Source organism: Scardinius erythrophthalmus, assembly GCF_964197995.2.
Source record: "Scardinius erythrophthalmus genome assembly, chromosome: 2".
NCBI lineage: Eukaryota > Metazoa > Chordata > Actinopteri > Cypriniformes > Leuciscidae > Scardinius > Scardinius erythrophthalmus.
The window spans coordinates 10,500,738-10,517,702 of record NC_138222.1 but is presented as its reverse complement, the minus strand read 5'-3'; the positions used below and the strand labels follow the sequence as shown (position 1 = coordinate 10,517,702).

Genomic DNA, 16,965 nt, shown 5'->3' with positions numbered 1-16,965 from the left:
GAATCGCAGAAGAATAGGACGCAGGAGAAGAAACTTCAAGGCTGCGTCCGATATCGCATACTTATTAATAATTACTTCACAACAGCTAAAAAGTATGTTCTATATACATATGTGTTTGAATGTAATCTGGACCTACCAGCGTCAGTTACCTCGCTTCACTGCCATTCATAAATCCTCTCCCGTGGCCCCATGGGATAGCAAAGTGTCGATCTCGCCAGAAGTAGTAGGTCATCCGGGTACTTTCTGCTAACTCTTTTATGAATTCCATACTTGTTTTGTAACACACTGTTTTTCGCCTACTAGGGAAGTATGCGATTTCTGATGCAGCCTCTTCAGCAATAAAACCAAAAAATGAAACAAAAATGTAATGCCATTTTTGTTTATTAGTATGGTTGAATTGGATTATTGAAGTTCAGCAGCCAATACATTAGTTAATAATTTATTTGTTATTTAAAATATTTAATTACAGGTTTGTGTAATATTCTGAATTTGCATTTCAGTTTTTATTCATTTTGAGGAATACAAAATCTGTTTTTTTGCAAGTGAGATGAGTAAATGCATGCTCACATTAGTCTAGAACTACAATAACATGCTTGCAATAACATCATGTTTACACAGCGCACACAACGCCTCTGCACTTACAATTTTTCTCGACATGGGGATGGGGGAGAGGTGTCAGCAATAAATGGGAAAAAGTTAATTGCGTTACTTGCTTGAAAAAGCAACTTGGTAACTTTGTAAAAGTAACTTAAAGTAATCTGATTACATAACTCACATTACTTGTAATGCATTACCCAAAAACTGTTGATACTATGGTGGAAAGGTGACATTGTGAATGGCTGCATGTAATGTTTCTATATTTGTAATAGACTGACATTTCCTAGCAGTGACATCAGTGTAACATGCTGCTTCTCAGGAAAAAAAAAAATCTTGTGTGTTATATTTGTAGTACTTCAAAGTCATGTACATTTTATTTGTCAAATTCATGCAAACGTGCATTTAAAATATGTAAGTATTGAAAAAAAAACCTATGCATAGAAAAAACAATTCAACTCACAAACAACAGGATAAATGTTGGAAAAGTTTAATATTTTTCAACTGCTACTCTATAAAATATTCAGTGTGTAAAGAATTACAGTGTTTTGTAGAACAAGACAATTATACATGTGCAAATATAATATGAATATAAAATATTATATAAAATGAAACCACAAAAAATTTAATTCACCACAATATTGAAAAAATATAAATAACACAGTAAAAAAACAACAACAACAACATTCAGTGTTCGGAGATAAAGCACCAAAAATCACAGCATATTTCAAACATCTAGTTCGACTGCTACGTTATGTTAAAAAATACATCAAGCTAGAGTATTATGACAATGTTTTTCTCTGAAGTCTCTCCCACACGCTGGCTCTGTGTTCAGGTGTCAGGCAGGGTTTAATGACATTCTCAATGTTCTCCACTCTTCTTCTGAAACGCTCTCGGTCTCTGGCCATCTGCAGCCAACAAGAGCCGTCCCGAGCCTCCCTGCTAGCAAAACTCCAAGCCACCAGGGAGTGTACAGTCACCTCATCACTGAAACACACCTGAAATAAAACAAAAGACAAATGCATGTTAACCTTAAGCCTAGTTAGTCATGCAGCACTAGTCACATGCTATACTGTCTATGGTCACATGTCAGATGACATCCTGACTTACAGGAACTGGTTTGACTACTAGCTGCCGTCAGCTGTTGTCATGGAAGAGGGATGATTCAATGTTTTCAGCCTTCTTATAGCAACCACTATATGAATCCATGTTTGCTGACTTTTTCTTATGGGCATTTTATTTCCGGCATCTTCTTATCTTGCATAACTTCTGCTTTCTTTTAAAATTATCTATAATATCATAAATACAGGTTAATTATTATCTTATTACTGCTCATTTATTTGTTACCATTTATTTATATAATTTTAATTACTTATTTAAATGAACACTGTTGTGTATAACAATATTACTATATCCGCTTCCAGGTTGTGGAACCAACAGTCAAAATTCAGGAAGCACAGCCTCTTGGGATTTTTAAAACACATTTTTTGTTGGCTTATTGTTAATTGTGGCAATCATCACTGGTTTCTTGTTTTGTTTTTAATCCACCTATGGATATAATTTATTCACATATGTTCTTTTGTTGATTAATTCTGTATTTTTTTTGTTTACTTTACTTGCATCTTTTTTTACACTGTAAAGCACTTTAAGAAGCTCCTTTAAAGGAGCTATAGAAAATAAAGAAAAAAAGTTATTATTTTATTAATTTAAAAGTTTGTTTCCATTAATTAAAACTGCTTTTGTTAGCTGAAATAAAATAAAATATTCAATGAAAAACTTAAACTCATTTTTTTTTTAGCTTGGCAACTAACTCAAATAAAATAAGTAATATTACTATTAAACTAAAACTGAATTAAAAATAAATCAAAGCTAAATATAAAAAAAACTGAAAGCACATACAATTACTAAAAATAATTCAACATATGAATAAATACTATAAATAACACCGGTTTCCATGAAATGTTTACCTTCTTCCCTCCCTCCTTTGAGTTTGGTTTTGGATGACACTCTTCTGGCTTTGTAGCTGGTGTAGGTTGAGCTTTATTCTGTGAGCTCAGAGTTAGTTGGTTCTGCTTAGTGTTTGTTCTGGAGCCGGTGGACGAGCAGAAGCTCAGAGGGTTGTAGGGGTCATTGCAGTTAAGGAAGGATTCCCAAAGCTCAAGACTCTCAGCTGATGCCTCAGAGTCATCATCATCATCATCTGACCATTCAGAATCCACATCCTGTGGCTCACAGTCTTCCTCTTTATTGTCCTCATCATCTTCTTCCTCATCAGTTTCTTCATCAGACTCCCATTCTGAGAGCCTGGCTTCATCATCTTCCTCTTCATCCGAATCAATCACTGAGGATTCCCGCTCAACAGCAGGCTCGATCAACTCATCCTCATCATCTAACTTCATAACAACCTTCATCTCTGGATCCTGCCCATCCCAGATTTCCCTTTCCAGGGCCTCCACACCTCTCTTCTTCAACTCGCCGGTCATGGTCATGTTTTTTCCCACACAAACGAAGAAAAACATCTTGGAGCAGAAAAGCTTTGCTACACTCGTACAGCAGTTCACAACTCTTTCGATGACCTGCCACAGATGGAGTCTGATCTTCATGATGGACGTTTTGCTATTATAGTTAAGATGTAGATCTTCATGCGTTCCAGATTTACTGGACGAAAGCTCAGGACTCATCTTGGATTGCATGAATAGAGCTTCCTGAGGTAGACGGCACTGATTTGGCAGTGGACGATGTGGGGAAATGGTGAATGGAGCCATAATCACACTCAACTCAATCTGTAAAAAAAAAAAAAAAGAAACACCATAAAACAATCAATATTTTTAATTATATAAATGTTAAAACCAGTGAAAGATTTCTCAGTCCTCAAAAGGGTGTTGTTTGCATTGTTGCTACAACATACAGTAGGCTACTTATGACACAGCCTGCCTTTCACTGCGTGCTGTCTAATACATAACAATAAAGAAATACCCATAATACCATGGACAAATGATAAACCATTGTAAATATGTTTAACTAAATTGCTTCATTTATTGGTAGGCTACATCGAAAAAAATATTTTAATTTTCCAACATCACGAGCGTTAATAGACATCTACAAGGTTCTTACCTTTGTGAGTTTGTCAGCCTGTCGCTTGGCAGTCGCTCCAGCGAAGATTTGGTTCTCCAATGTTCAATGTACTAACGTACCCTAAAACACTGTTTGAGCAATACGACGACTTCAATTTAAACATAAACTCCATGTTCGCTTTGTTCATCAACATCTCGCGCTTGGTTCGTATTTCATGTATGTCATTATTCTTTGCCGTAAATAGAAATGCTGCTGTGAGTGACGGCGAGGGTTTATATAAACCGTGGTGACGTCTTCACGCGGAGGCGGGACTTGCGACTGCTGGGAAATCACGTAGCCCACGTTTCGTTACGTTTCGAGAAACTCCTGTGGCGGGCGGGGCTTGGCCAGCAGCGTCTGGTTGAGACTGGATTGCATCATACCCTAATAAGGAAAGTGAAGTCCAGAACAAAACAGTCTGGAGGGTGAAACTGTAAACAAAAATATCTATATCAAGGGGACTTTCTTTAGGGGATGACATTATGATTTGAAAGTAAAATGGAAATGAAAATAGAAAACACCAAAGAAGCCAGAATGCATGGGGTCCATAAACCAACCCTTAATTTTCTTTTATATCGTAAAATGTATTGATAACCATATAGAGGTAGTAAAACAGATTGTCACATGATGGGTCAAAGTAACTCAGTGGCCTGTGACTAATAACCTGATGCTATAGTATTGGCAGTACACAGTGCCATATACACACACAATAGAATAAAAATGCAATAAACATTAACTCAGCAACATAAAATGTAAGCTAGCATAAAAACATCCTATAATATGGGATACACAACTCATGAAAAAAAATAAGAAACATATAGGGTCTTTTGAAAACAGCTTTTGCACTCTAAATTGTAGCCTAATGTGAATTTTTTTTTGCAAAAGCATATAGTATCTTGTTGGGCATAATATAGATTTCAAATGAAAATTATGTAACAATTATTACACTGTAAAAAATTAAACCCTGATTTTTACGGAGAAAAAACGGCAGCTGTGGTTGCCAGTAGGCTACTTTACCGTCAAAAATACGGTAGCAACGTTATTGGTTTTACAGACTTATCTTACAATTTACAGTAATAAACCGTAATTCATTATCTAATATATTGTGAATTTAACGTCCTATTGAAGTATTAATATCTGTATTGTACCATTGCAATTCTCTGATAACCAACAATCACTGCAGTGATGAGAGTCACTTGATCAATCAAATCTCATCGCAAACAGCTCTTACACAAGAAATGTTATACTAATTTAATAGAAGCTGCACAGTGTCATTCACACAAACATTAAACACCATCATGGTAACACACATGAAATTTTAAAAATGCAATAAACATTAATTTAACAACATTAATTGTAACATAAAACCCTAATGTACATAACTGATTAGAACAAACTAAGAAAACTATGAAGAAACATATTTTAACAAAAATAGATCAAATGTGAAGTGTCACGCAGGGAATTGTGGGAATGTCAATTTACGGTTTTCACTGTAAATTATACAATGAGTTGTTCTTTTTCACTTTCAAAAACTGTAAATTTAACGGTATTTTACAGTAAAATTACATTAAATGTCATTTTTACAGTCTTTTACCGTTAAAATCACGATACTTTTTTACAGTGTACTTTTTACATAAAAAAAACAATTTACAGTATTTAACAATACATCTCCATATATTATTTCATAGACTAATATTATTCTGCCAACTTTCTCTCCTAAAACCTGGCACTCTCAGATATTTATGATCTGTGCTGTTTCAGATCCATCTAACTGTGTGTAAAAAAAAAACTAAATTCCTTGCAGCTCAAACTGTTCAAGAATTAATTCTCAGGAGGCCATGCTACACAAATCATTCATTGTGAAAAGAGTCAGCTATGATTTAAAAACTGGCAATCTTTTTAGCATCAGCTGCTTCATAAAAGCTGATGACCTATATTTTAGACACTTTTGTGACGTTCATGTGAACCCCACAAGGAAAGGGTTAACAGGCAATGTGATTATCCCATCTTGTGATCCCATTTCCAGCCATGAAAGAAGGTATTTTATTTGTGCAGGACGTATCTCACCACTCACTGGAGAGCTGCTAACCCCGGTAAGTGTTAAGATTCTGACTATAGGAATTCCAAATGTGGGATTCTTGTGACTGTATGAAATTTTTTTACTTACCGCTCTTTATTGGCATCTCTGGTTCCATGCAGAACCTTTAACATCCATGGAATCTTTCCGTTCCACAAAAGGTTCTTTATAGTGGAAAAAGGTTCCTTACATTTTTTAAATATTCTTTACAAGAAAAAATATATATATTTTAAAAACTGTTCACTGAATGGTTCTTTGGGGAACCCAAAATTGTTCTTTTATGGCATCACTGCAAAAAAAAAAAAAAAAAAAAACCTTTTTGAAGTAAATATCACAGGGGTGATTGAAATGACTGCACTTTTTTTCTGTAATCCTATATTTCTGTAATCCTGATTCTTTGCAACATAAGGATTTTTGCATCTGTGTTGTGGGGAAATTCTGATGAATGATGTTAGTTTCTGATAATAATAATAAATAAATAAAAAACTGTAAAAGATTGCTCCAGATTTCAAAAGAGCAACTTCACATTAAAATATAAATGGCCTTATGGTTAATGAACTTTATTTGGCCATCATGTTGGTCGCTGAATCTTTCCATTTAATTCTATGCATCTAATCATGGATTTGATTTTTTTTTATATTTGATGGTGACCTCACATTATATTGCTTTAATTTACTGGATCATTTCTTTGTTAGAATGTGAATTCCCATTTCATACCCTTTTAATAGCTGATTCTTAGCTAATAATAGCCTATTTGATTTTTTAGACTGTCAGGCAGTTTATATTGTAGAATAACTCAGTTTGTTTGTATTATTGACCTATTCATGCTATGTATTCAGAAAATACTTTGAAATTTTTGAGCAAATGAATAATGCAAAACATAACACTGAGATATGAAATGTCATCCAGTCTCTAGTCTCATTCACTATAAAACAACTGTCACTTAGAAATTGCTAGTAACTTTCAGTAATAACAAATGAATGGCAAGTACACTCTTAAATAATTCCTAAAGGGAGTTTTCACAGTGATACAAGAAGAACCAGTTTTGGTTCCCAAAAGGACTTTAATGTTTTCAGTTCTTTGAAAAAAAAAAAAAAAAATCTTGGTGTGAAGAACATTTTAATGCAAGTGTAATTTTAAGTTGGATGCAAGTTTTAGTGCAAGCTCAGGGGGGACCGTGCTTTTGTGGCAACTCCTAAACTGTCCATTAGACAAGCCTTTTCACTGTCTGGTTTTAAAACCCACCTTTTTTCCTTGGCTTTTGACACCACCTGACATTGTTTATTTTTCCTATGTTTTATATCTCTTGATTTGTTTTATCTGTAGTATACACTTTACATAAAGAATGTATTTTATGTTTTTTTGTTGTTTATTTGTCCGTACAGCACTTTGGTCAACTTTTTGACCAAATATATATATTGATATATATTGGTGTTGTGAGGGGCCCACCTCTTGGTTCTGTGACCGGGGCCCAACATTTGGTGCTACGCCACTGAATGGAAGTGTCCATAGATCTTAAAGTTCTTCGTGCAATTCCCACAGATGCCAAAAAAGTCCTTTATTTTCAAGAGTGTAAAATGTAAAATTGGGAAATAGAAAGACTTTAACAGTATGTTCTTATAAATGCACAGTAACTACTCCAATAATCTTTATTTACATTTACAATTTTTTACAGCGTAGTTACAGCAAATGTGCTGAGACTTTTTGTCAAAAACTACCAAATATCTAACTAAAAATAACTGAAACCTTAACTCTTTCCCCGGCAAAAACACGGAATTTTCTGGGTTTCTGTGTTTTCACTGTTATACGGTAGGGGGCGCTATGACACATCTCCTGAAAGACTACTAAATCTCCTGCTCAAAACACATTCAAAGAAGACGCAGAAACAAGGGCTGCGTTCCAGTCCACTTTTAGACACACACTTGCAAACTTCCCACTTCCCCTCGGGGGAATCCCTGCCGCCATTTTGAAGTGCATTCCACTTGGTGAAGTGGACAGGGGAGGTTTATATGGACAGACCCTCGCTCCCTCGATTTTGAGTCTACTTCATATACATTTCAGGCAACTGCATATACCGCAATGCAACACGATTGTGATGTCAACGCATATTGTGTTTAATTTACCCCACCACAGTATTAATTATTAAAAAAAAATAAAACAATTAAACAACTCAACACACCGACACGTAGAATGCTGCATTAAACAATTTCGTAAGGGAAAATGTAAATAATAAATCAACCCCATAGCGGATTTTAAGTGATCAAGGGCTTAGCACGTTCCAAGGCTCTGTCCCAAACGGCACACTCTGGACTTGTGGACTTCCTCAGAGTCCACACTTTGGTGAAGTCATGTAGTGCAGACCTATAAGGCCCTTGGCGCGAGTCCACAAGGGCGCATTGAGAGGTATTTTTGGGACAGACTCGGTCGTCACGCCACGCCGGAAATAACGGTCTAGTTGTTGTTGGACAAGAGAAATCACGTTTTTGCGCTCCGACGTCTTATCTCCATGTCAACTACACAGCCTAATTTTACAGTTCTGTATTTTGATATTATGCATGCCACCTAGACAATAGATACATATTTAAATGATGTATACAGTTGTACATAATAATACATAATGTTCCATTTGAACTAAGATTACAATTTTAACACATAATGAAAATGTGTTTGAGTTTCAAATGAATTTACAGGTTTCAATATTCATACTGTGTTTATATATGACTCAGTAAAGCCCTGACATTCGGTTCTATTTATTTAATGAATCATAATGCGATCGTATTATTCAACGCGCTATTATTATGTTTGAGACATCAACCACTGCTCGATGACCATAATGTTTGTATAAACTGTAGGTAACAACTGGTAAAAAGTAGCCTACATCTAGGTCATAAAAACCGTAATATTTTCTTCTCAGCCATATTAACAATTGTCCGTGAGCGAAATCTCCTCCCATCCGTTGTCTGATTGGCCTTTCGCAAGGATTCCTGGGTAGTTAAAGTGTGTGGAGCCTGCATCTATGCGGGCTTCGCGGAAGACCGCTTCAAGGGTACAAAGGGGGCGCTGCTGAGCACACTTCAGAGCGTTAAAATGCTGAATGGGACCATAGACAGTAAAAGAAATGGACGCAGCGACCCCATTGGAACTCAGTTGAGACAAGTGAAGCCCGTTTTCAGCGATTTCTTAGCACTTCCTTTCCTGACGCGCAGACTCAAACAGAGCAAAGCGTTACACGGACCACGTGAGCAACCCGTCTGTCTTCTAGTAGCTGTGCCGAGAGAAATCTGAATCATTCCCTTCCGAATCTTGCAGAGACGGAGAGTGTGAGTAGGAGCTGTCCATGAGCTTGGAGCAGGAGAAACTTTTGCTAGGTATTCCGATTAATTATAGTCATTTTGCCTCCACGTCCCCCCGATTGCCCGCGAGCTTCTCCTCCCGTCCATACGGTAATCTCTCTAGTGTGCGACAGAGAGTCGCATGGTTATGACGCAATCGTTAGCCTACTTTTACAAAAACTGCTTCTACGGGGCCATAACATAAGCTACAAGGTAATGGAGTATTTTATACATTGTCGTGTTTCTTTAGAAATAAAAAATGGACAAATGGAGTCTTCAAACGCCTCAGATGTAAAGTTATTCGCTGTCAAAGTGACGCCAAAATGAATGGAAGTCAATGGGATTGCTAACGCAAGTGAAGTTCCGCTCAAGATGGCGGCACCCGGCCGACTTCAACTTCCGGTCGACTTCCTTCCCGCTTGACCCTGTCCCAAATCGCGCACTTCATGTGGACTTTCGGTCTCGTGGACTTGAATTGCGCGTGCTCGCCGAGTCTACGAGTCCGTAGGCCGTCCCATTCAGCATTTTAACGCTTTGAAGTGTGCTCAGCAGTGCCCCCTTTGTACCCTTGAAGCGGTCTTCCGCGAAGCCCGCACAGATGCAGGCTCCACGCACTTTAACTACCCAGGAATCCTTGCGAAAGGCCAATCAGACAACGAATGGGAGGAGATTTCGCTCACGGATAATTGTTGACATGGAAATATTACGGTTTTTATTACCTAGATGTATATTTTACTTGTTACATACAGTTTATACAAACATTATGGTCATTGAGCAGTGGTTGATGTCTCAAACATAATAGTGTGTTGAATAAATAATACGATCACATTATAATTCATTAAATAAATAGAAACGAATGTCGGGGCTTTACTGAGTCATATGTAAACATAGTATGAATATTGAAACCTGTAAATTCATCTGAATCTCATGCACATTTTCATTATGTGTTAAAATTGTAATCTTAGTTCAAATGGAACATTATGTATTATTATGTAGCTAGCTACAACTGTATACATCTTTTAAATAAGCATGATGTATCTATTGTCTAATGCCCAGGTGGCATGCACAATATCAAAATACAGAACTGTAAAATTAAGCTGTGTAGTTGACATGGAGATAAGACGTCGGAGCGCAAAAATGTGATTTCTCCTTTCCAACAACAACCAGGCCGTTATTTCCGGCGTGACGATCGAGTCTGTCCCAAAAATACCTCTCAATGCGCCCTCGTGGACTCGCGCCAAGGGGCCAATAGGTCTGCACTACATTACGTCACCAAAGTGTGGACTCTGAGGAAGTCCACAAGTCCGGAGTGTGCCATTTGGGACACGGCCTACGGACTCGTAGACTCAGCGAGCATGCGCAATTTAAGTCCACGAGACCGAAAGTCCACATGAAGTGCGCCATTTGGGACAGGGGCCATGGAATTTTAAAAAAAATGGCACCTTTTTTAAAAACGCTGGCGGCGATAGAGTTAACATTCACAAAACTTATTTTTACAGAGTTAAGAGGTCGATCAGCTCATTATGTGTCCTGATGCCGTGGTGGTGGGATGCCGACCGTATTGAAGAGTGTGAGAGCAGTGACATGGAGACCGGGCCCCGGCCCCCGAGCCCTGCTGGTCCTGCTGTGGTGTTGGGTCCCCAGAGGCTCTCTTTTGCCTACCAGGACCTCTTGGAGATTCCCTATGACACCATTCTTCAGCATCAGGACACTCTGGAGGTTCTGGACCTCAGTTACAACTTGCTGGATGAGTATCCTTTTGGGAATCAGATGTCTTGGTCATATGTTCAAAATCTTACTAACATATTTATGTTGTAAATATGTAGGTTACAAGGACATAGAGCTTTTTTTTTTTTACACAGATTGCAGAAATTGGAATGTTAACTCTGTATTGCTTGGCATGAAATGGCTTTTTTTTTTTTTTTTTTTTTTTTTGCATTTTCAAACAATATCAAAAAAAAAGTTAGCATTTTTGTTGAGTATCATATTTGATACATCAGGCTTTTACGGCTCGTCTGATATAATGAAAATATGGAGCTCACACTCGAGGAGGAAACAAACAGCTTCATTTTATTCAGAGGCCCAAAATGTAAAAATTTATAATTTAGTGCAGTTGCCGATATTTATTTGGCCAAAAAGATAAAATTCTGATTTATGTAAAAAAAAAGTTGCTACCTTAAATTTTTAAGTACGCTCAACTTATGTTTATGTCATTTCAACTTAAATTACATTAAACAGACTTTTTTTTAGTTTAATCTAATATAACATAAAAAAGTTAAAAATTGCTTAATTTATTTTGATGAGTTAAGCAATGTAAAAACATATGTTGTCATAACTCACTGATCATATAATTTTTTTACAGTGTGATGTAAATAAATGAGATCATTATAATAGTGTAGATATCAGTTGTCCCATATCACCCAATAATAGGCCTATGTTTTAGGAAGATGTTATTTAAATGCTTAGTTTTACGACTAAGCTCTATAGTTTTTCTATAGGCTAATGCAACACAATACAATGAAGATTGAGATATGAACAAATAAAGTTCCTCAAAAGCCTGATGTATCATATTTAGGCCAATACTCACATTTTAACATGATTAAAAAAAAAAAAAAAAAAAACACTTAGAAATGTGTGTTTCAAATAAGATACAGTAGACTTTACAGGGTTAAAAACAGAAGTATTGGCATCTCCATAGAACCTCTTCATTGCACTAAAGGTTCTAATAGCAAAAATAAAATAAAAATAAAGTACTTCGGATGATTAAAACGGATGATCAAAATGGTCACTGAAAGGTTCTTTGAGGAACCAAAAATGGTTCTTCTATATGGCATTGCTGCCAAAAAAAAAAAAAAAACCTTTTGGAACCTTTATTATTTTAGAAGAAAGGCTTTTAAACAAGAACACACGCAAGCTTATCATGTGATTGCCCTTACCTGAGCTGCTGACGGAACCCTGCTCTTTTGGGGGGTCTGGAGAAGCTCAGCACACTCATCCTGGACTGCAACAACTACAACGCACATGTCAAATTCCCCTACATGCCCAGCCTCACCACCTTGTGGATCAACAAGAACAAAATCAGCAACCTGCCCATTATTGTGGAAGAGATCTCCTGCAAGTTCCCAAATATCAAGTGAGTTCACCCATTCACCCAAGAACATCCATTAATGCATTAGCTCAGTATGATCATGTTTTCTTTACACGTGACTTCCAGTTATTGACCTGTTTGCTTTCATTGTAGAATTCTTAGTATGATGAACAATGAAGCAGCACCCAGTTACTTTAATGGAGGCAGTCGGACGCAGTATATCGATTACAGGTAAGCGTGAGAAGAACCGATGTATGAAATCTGATAGTCCAGTAAACATTCAGCCTGTACTTTTTGGCCTGTTTTTAGAACTTCAAAAGAAGCGCACCTTAGCATACTTTTAAAAAGAATAGTTATTACAGAAATAATAAAAAAGATATTTAAGTGTGAATGTTTTCAGACAATTAATTGCAATTAAACTAAAATATTCTTGTTTAAATTTATATTAAATGCAATTAGCAGAACTTTAGAGTGCTTTCCTAAGTAGGATTCTTTATATGTAATTTCATAATTCTATTGTGTTTGAAATATGGTTAAAACGTACTGCTGAATATATGAGATGGTCCTCACTGCAGAACACGAAATCCAGGGGGAGGAGTTGGATTCAGATCCAACTCCTCACCCTCTTTCATATACCTAAACCTACCAATCTCCACCCCTTAGATCTGGATCCAACTCCACCCCCTGGATCTCGTGTACTGCAGTGAGGTGCTACTGGAATATACTGACAAGCATCTATGGTCGACTAAAATATACTTTAATGTCATTTTATTAAAACTTGTACGCCATGTATTTAAGTATATTTGTAATTACACATTTGTAATAATGAAGTTTCAATTAGTAGATTTCAAATATTAAAACTTTAAAAGTAATATTAAATAACACACTACAGTTAAAATGATAATCAAGTACTTTACATGTGCTTTAGTATTTTAGTCAGTACGTCAAAATAAGTGTACTTCTTTACAGCATGACAAAAGATTAATATTAACATATTGAATGTACATTAAAGGGAAACTTTTAATTTGACAGTATTTTTAAGAAACAGTCATGAAAGTGTACTATCTTTAAGCATACTTTTTAGGTTTTTGATCATATACTTTTAATATATGAAGTGAACATTCTAGACCCACGGTTGTCAAACTGGGGTACGCGTACCCCCAGGGGTACGTGGACTGATTTCAGGGGGTATGCGAATATGTTGACTTTTGATGAGATTTGTATCATATGTTTATGATTCTATTCACTATTCTCGACATAATTGATAAAAATAAATATTAATAAAAATAAAAAAACCTTGTTGTTAACAATTCAAATTATTCTATAATGTCTCAGGGGGTACATGCCTGTTAAAAGTTTGGGAACCACTGTTCTAGACAATTAAGCAGACTTATTTTTCACAAGGGTATACTACCATCTAGTGGTCATGTTTTGCTCAAGCAGATTTCAGTGCAATAACAAACCAAGCTGTGCTGTAGTATTTGTGCCAGCAAGTTCAGCATTCATTTACAGTCTGATTCTGTTTTAATCTAATACACAGAGTCCATACTAACTACTAATATGTATATCTCTCTATGACAGGCAGTATGTGATCAGTCAGATATCCAGTCTGGAGGTGCTGGATGACACAGAGGTACAGGCAGGGCCGGATCTAGACATTTGGAGGCCCTAGGCAAAATTCATGTTGGAGGCCCCCCACCCCCAATAAAACACACTTGAAACAAATATGATTCCTAACCTTTTTATTTATACAACATTTAATTTTAAATTTAGTATATTTTTACTTACACAGTACATAAGTTTGGACAAATTACTATTTGTAATGTTTTTGAAAGAAGTCTCTTATGCTCATCAAGCCTGGATTTATTTGATCAAAAATACAGAAAAATAATATAGTGAAATATTATTACAATTTAAAATAATGGTTTTCTATTTTACTAGGCTATACTTTAAAATATATTTCTGTGATGCAAAGCTGAATTTAGTGTCACGTGATCCTTCAGAAAACTTTATAATATTCTGATTTATTATCAAATGTTAGAAATGGTGCTTAATATTTATTTTATAACATGTGATACTTTTTTTCATGATTCTTTGATTATTAAAAAGTTGTTTTAAAAAAGTCTTCAATATCACTTTTATAAATTTAACACATCCTTGCTGAATATTCCTGTTTTTTTTCTGTATTTTTGATCAAATAAATGCAGGCTTGTAGCATAATAATAAACTTCTTTCAAAAACATTAAAAATAGTAATGGGTCCAGACTTTTTACTGGTAGCCTATCAAACTTTATCTAAGCTAATCTCTTTTTTTGTTTAATGAAGATGTTATTGTTATTGTTGTTATTTTGCTGTTTTATTCAGTTTATTCACAGTTCCAGAATACCACTTCAGTAGATGAACATGAACGTGCTTTTATCATTTTTCTGCGTTATGGGCAGGATTTTTCCCTCCCATTTAATCAATATTGACTGCAGATATTGTCATATTATTAATATCAGTAATATGTTATTATGTATTGCATTGCTACCTTAAATATGCTATACACAAATCAAGTGGAAGAGAAAGACACGATCGCTACTGAGCAGGAAAAAAAATCTAAACTAATATTCCTATAGGCTTTGATGTCAGGGTATTATCTAATCATCAGCATCAGAATATAGAAGATAGACCCATATGAGATCTTTTATTTGAAACATTTAAAAATGTTGCAGTGTGTTGGTTTTTTAACTTTGAATACAAACGTCTTGTCTTTTACTTTTGTAGCTTTTTTACTAGTCAGCTCTGGACGCGATGTTATTCATTGATTGTACGCGCAAATTCAAAGCGTCGCGTCTGGGCACGTTAATGACGCTCGCGCTCTTTTAAACTCATAAAGCGGTGAATGGTTTTTCCAGAAATGACGCTGATCTACAGTATCCCACAAGTTTATATTTAAAATACATTGCAATCACACCAAAATCGATGACCTGCATTACGAGCTGTGCTTCTTTGCGTGCCTATTTCTGCTTTTGCTTCGCACTCAGCACCTGATGGATGCGTTCGTTGACCGCCTCTGATCGCCTCTGACGTCCCCTCGGACTAAACTGGCTGGCGCCTCTACAGTCATGGGCTGGCGTTAATGTGACGTAATGTAACAGTCTATGGTTAAGATAAACATCGTCACTATTTTTAGTTGATTAATAGGCTACATTTTGAAATAAATTGTAGATAGGACATTTAATTTTTTTTTTTTTTTTTTTTTTTTTTGTCCCTCTGTCTGGGCCCCATCCCGCCAATCGGGCCCTAGGCACGTGCCTAGTTTGCCTTTGCGTTAATCCGGCTCTGGGTACAGGTAAAAGAGCGGGAACTGGCCCGAAAGACCTACAGGATGCAGAGAATCAAAGAAGGCCGCAGCAGGAGGAAGGAGCTTCATCGCTAACAGAGAATTGTTCATCATTTCACACGCTTTTCCCGAGATGTATGCCAAGACACTTAGTACTATCCCACAACAATCCAAGCGTTCATTCCAGACTTCATGAGCTTCAAAGCTTGTTGACAGGAAGTGAATTTACTCATGCACCAGATCATATTTCAACTTGGATTTGAAGCCGCAACAAATAAATATGAAATGGCATTGGAAATATTTTTACTGCTTTTTTTTTCTTTTTAAAACAATGATTTGAACAACAATAATGATCTGCATAACAATGAGGAGTTTTTAAATAAATACTGCATATAAAACAATTCAAATCAAACTTACTTCAATATTTAAAGTAACTGCCACACACTTTTTATCTAGAGGAATCTTTTAACAGTATAGACTACTAAAACACAAATTTGATTGAATGAGACACATTCAAAGCCACTGTAAATACGCCACACGATTTGAATTCTGTATTATTGTTACAAGCTTACGGTTATATTACATGGAAGAATAGAATCTAACTATTAAACTATTAAAGTCAACACAAATTCTTGATTTGTTTTGTTTGTTATGGAAGAATATTCCGTTTCATGCTGACTTTAATGTGACATGTTTTAAACAGCTTATGTTTAGGATGAATGAACTATGCATGGAGGAATAGAATGTAACATTATCAGTTGTATCTTCATTTGCTGTTGACACGATTTTATAAAAGCAATAGGCCCTAATCCAATTATATAGGTGCAATCTATCTTATTGCTTTGATATCACTGCTGCTAAAGCAGATTATTGATAGCAAATAAAAATTACACGAAGGCTCTTGTGAAAAAACAAGTCAGGTTGGCAAAATAATTGCAGCCACCAATTCAAGCCGTTCTGATAACCGCTCCGTAGAAACCAAAACATGTGCTATATTTATCTCTGTTGTGATGTTTTAGCATCTTCATGTACAGTATGTTCTTAAACACAATCAGATTACAGTTCCCTCCCCTCATAGGCCGAATGCACTGCAGGAAGATTTGTTACTGATCATGTTAACAGACCTCAAATTATTTTTGTAGCTACCGAATTCATGCACATCTCCCAGACCACTAAATTATGTAAGTGTGAAAAACCAATGTTAAACACGTGCTTTGTGGTGGTTATTATAGTAGCAATGAACTAATATGACCTTTAGCACACATTCATAACAGAGCTAAGAAACAGGGCAGAACCGCTGAATCATTACCGTAATACACAGAATAAATACACACAATTGTTGAATGTCTTTAATGACAAAAATTATAGTGTAGAAATGTAAACGTATTTTATTGCCAACCGTTTTAACACATCTGTTTAGAACTAAATGCTATCT

General features: G+C 35.9%; 2 protein-coding genes across 2 annotated transcripts; one reads left to right on the top strand and one right to left on the bottom strand.

Moving 5' to 3' along the window:
- Window positions 1–1,068: 1,068 nt before the first annotated feature.
- On the bottom strand, window positions 1,069–3,957 carry ppp1r15a (protein phosphatase 1, regulatory subunit 15A). The gene is made up of 3 exons (XM_081352406.1): window positions 3,709–3,957; window positions 2,562–3,377; window positions 1,069–1,592 (listed from the first exon to the last, which is right to left on the bottom strand). Exons 2-3 carry the CDS (start codon window positions 3,357–3,359, stop codon window positions 1,377–1,379), a joined length of 1,014 nt encoding a protein of 337 aa, XP_081208532.1. The 5' UTR covers window positions 3,360–3,377; window positions 3,709–3,957; the 3' UTR covers window positions 1,069–1,376.
- A 1,791-nt stretch (window positions 3,958–5,748) lies between these two features.
- LOC308684639 (leucine-rich melanocyte differentiation-associated protein) lies at window positions 5,749–15,894 on the top strand. The gene is made up of 6 exons (XM_081355899.1): window positions 5,749–5,801; window positions 10,617–10,868; window positions 12,068–12,250; window positions 12,359–12,436; window positions 13,787–13,838; window positions 15,540–15,894. Exons 2-6 carry the CDS (start codon window positions 10,651–10,653, stop codon window positions 15,624–15,626), a joined length of 618 nt encoding a protein of 205 aa, XP_081212025.1. The 5' UTR covers window positions 5,749–5,801; window positions 10,617–10,650; the 3' UTR covers window positions 15,627–15,894.
- The last annotated feature ends 1,071 nt before the right edge of the window (window positions 15,895–16,965 follow it).

What these genes read in the sequence shown, in the direction of transcription:
- LOC308684639 (XM_081355899.1), top strand. Translation starts at nt 10,651, where the DNA reads ATGCCGTGGTGGTGGGATGCCGACCGTATTGAAGAGTGTGAGAGCAGT. An exon ending in AGTTACAACTTGCTGGATGA is followed by an intron (nt 10,869 to 12,067) that starts GTATCCTTTTGG and finishes GAGCTGCTGACG; the next exon opens with GAACCCTGCTCTTTTGGGGG. An exon ending in ACGCAGTATATCGATTACAG is followed by an intron (nt 12,437 to 13,786) that starts GTAAGCGTGAGA and finishes TCTCTATGACAG; the next exon opens with GCAGTATGTGATCAGTCAGA.
- ppp1r15a (XM_081352406.1), bottom strand. Translation starts at nt 3,359, where the DNA reads ATGGCTCCATTCACCATTTCCCCACATCGTCCACTGCCAAATCAGTGC. An exon ending in CAAAGGAGGGAGGGAAGAAG is followed by an intron (nt 1,593 to 2,561) that starts GTAAACATTTCA and finishes GTTTTATTTCAG; the next exon opens with GTGTGTTTCAGTGATGAGGT.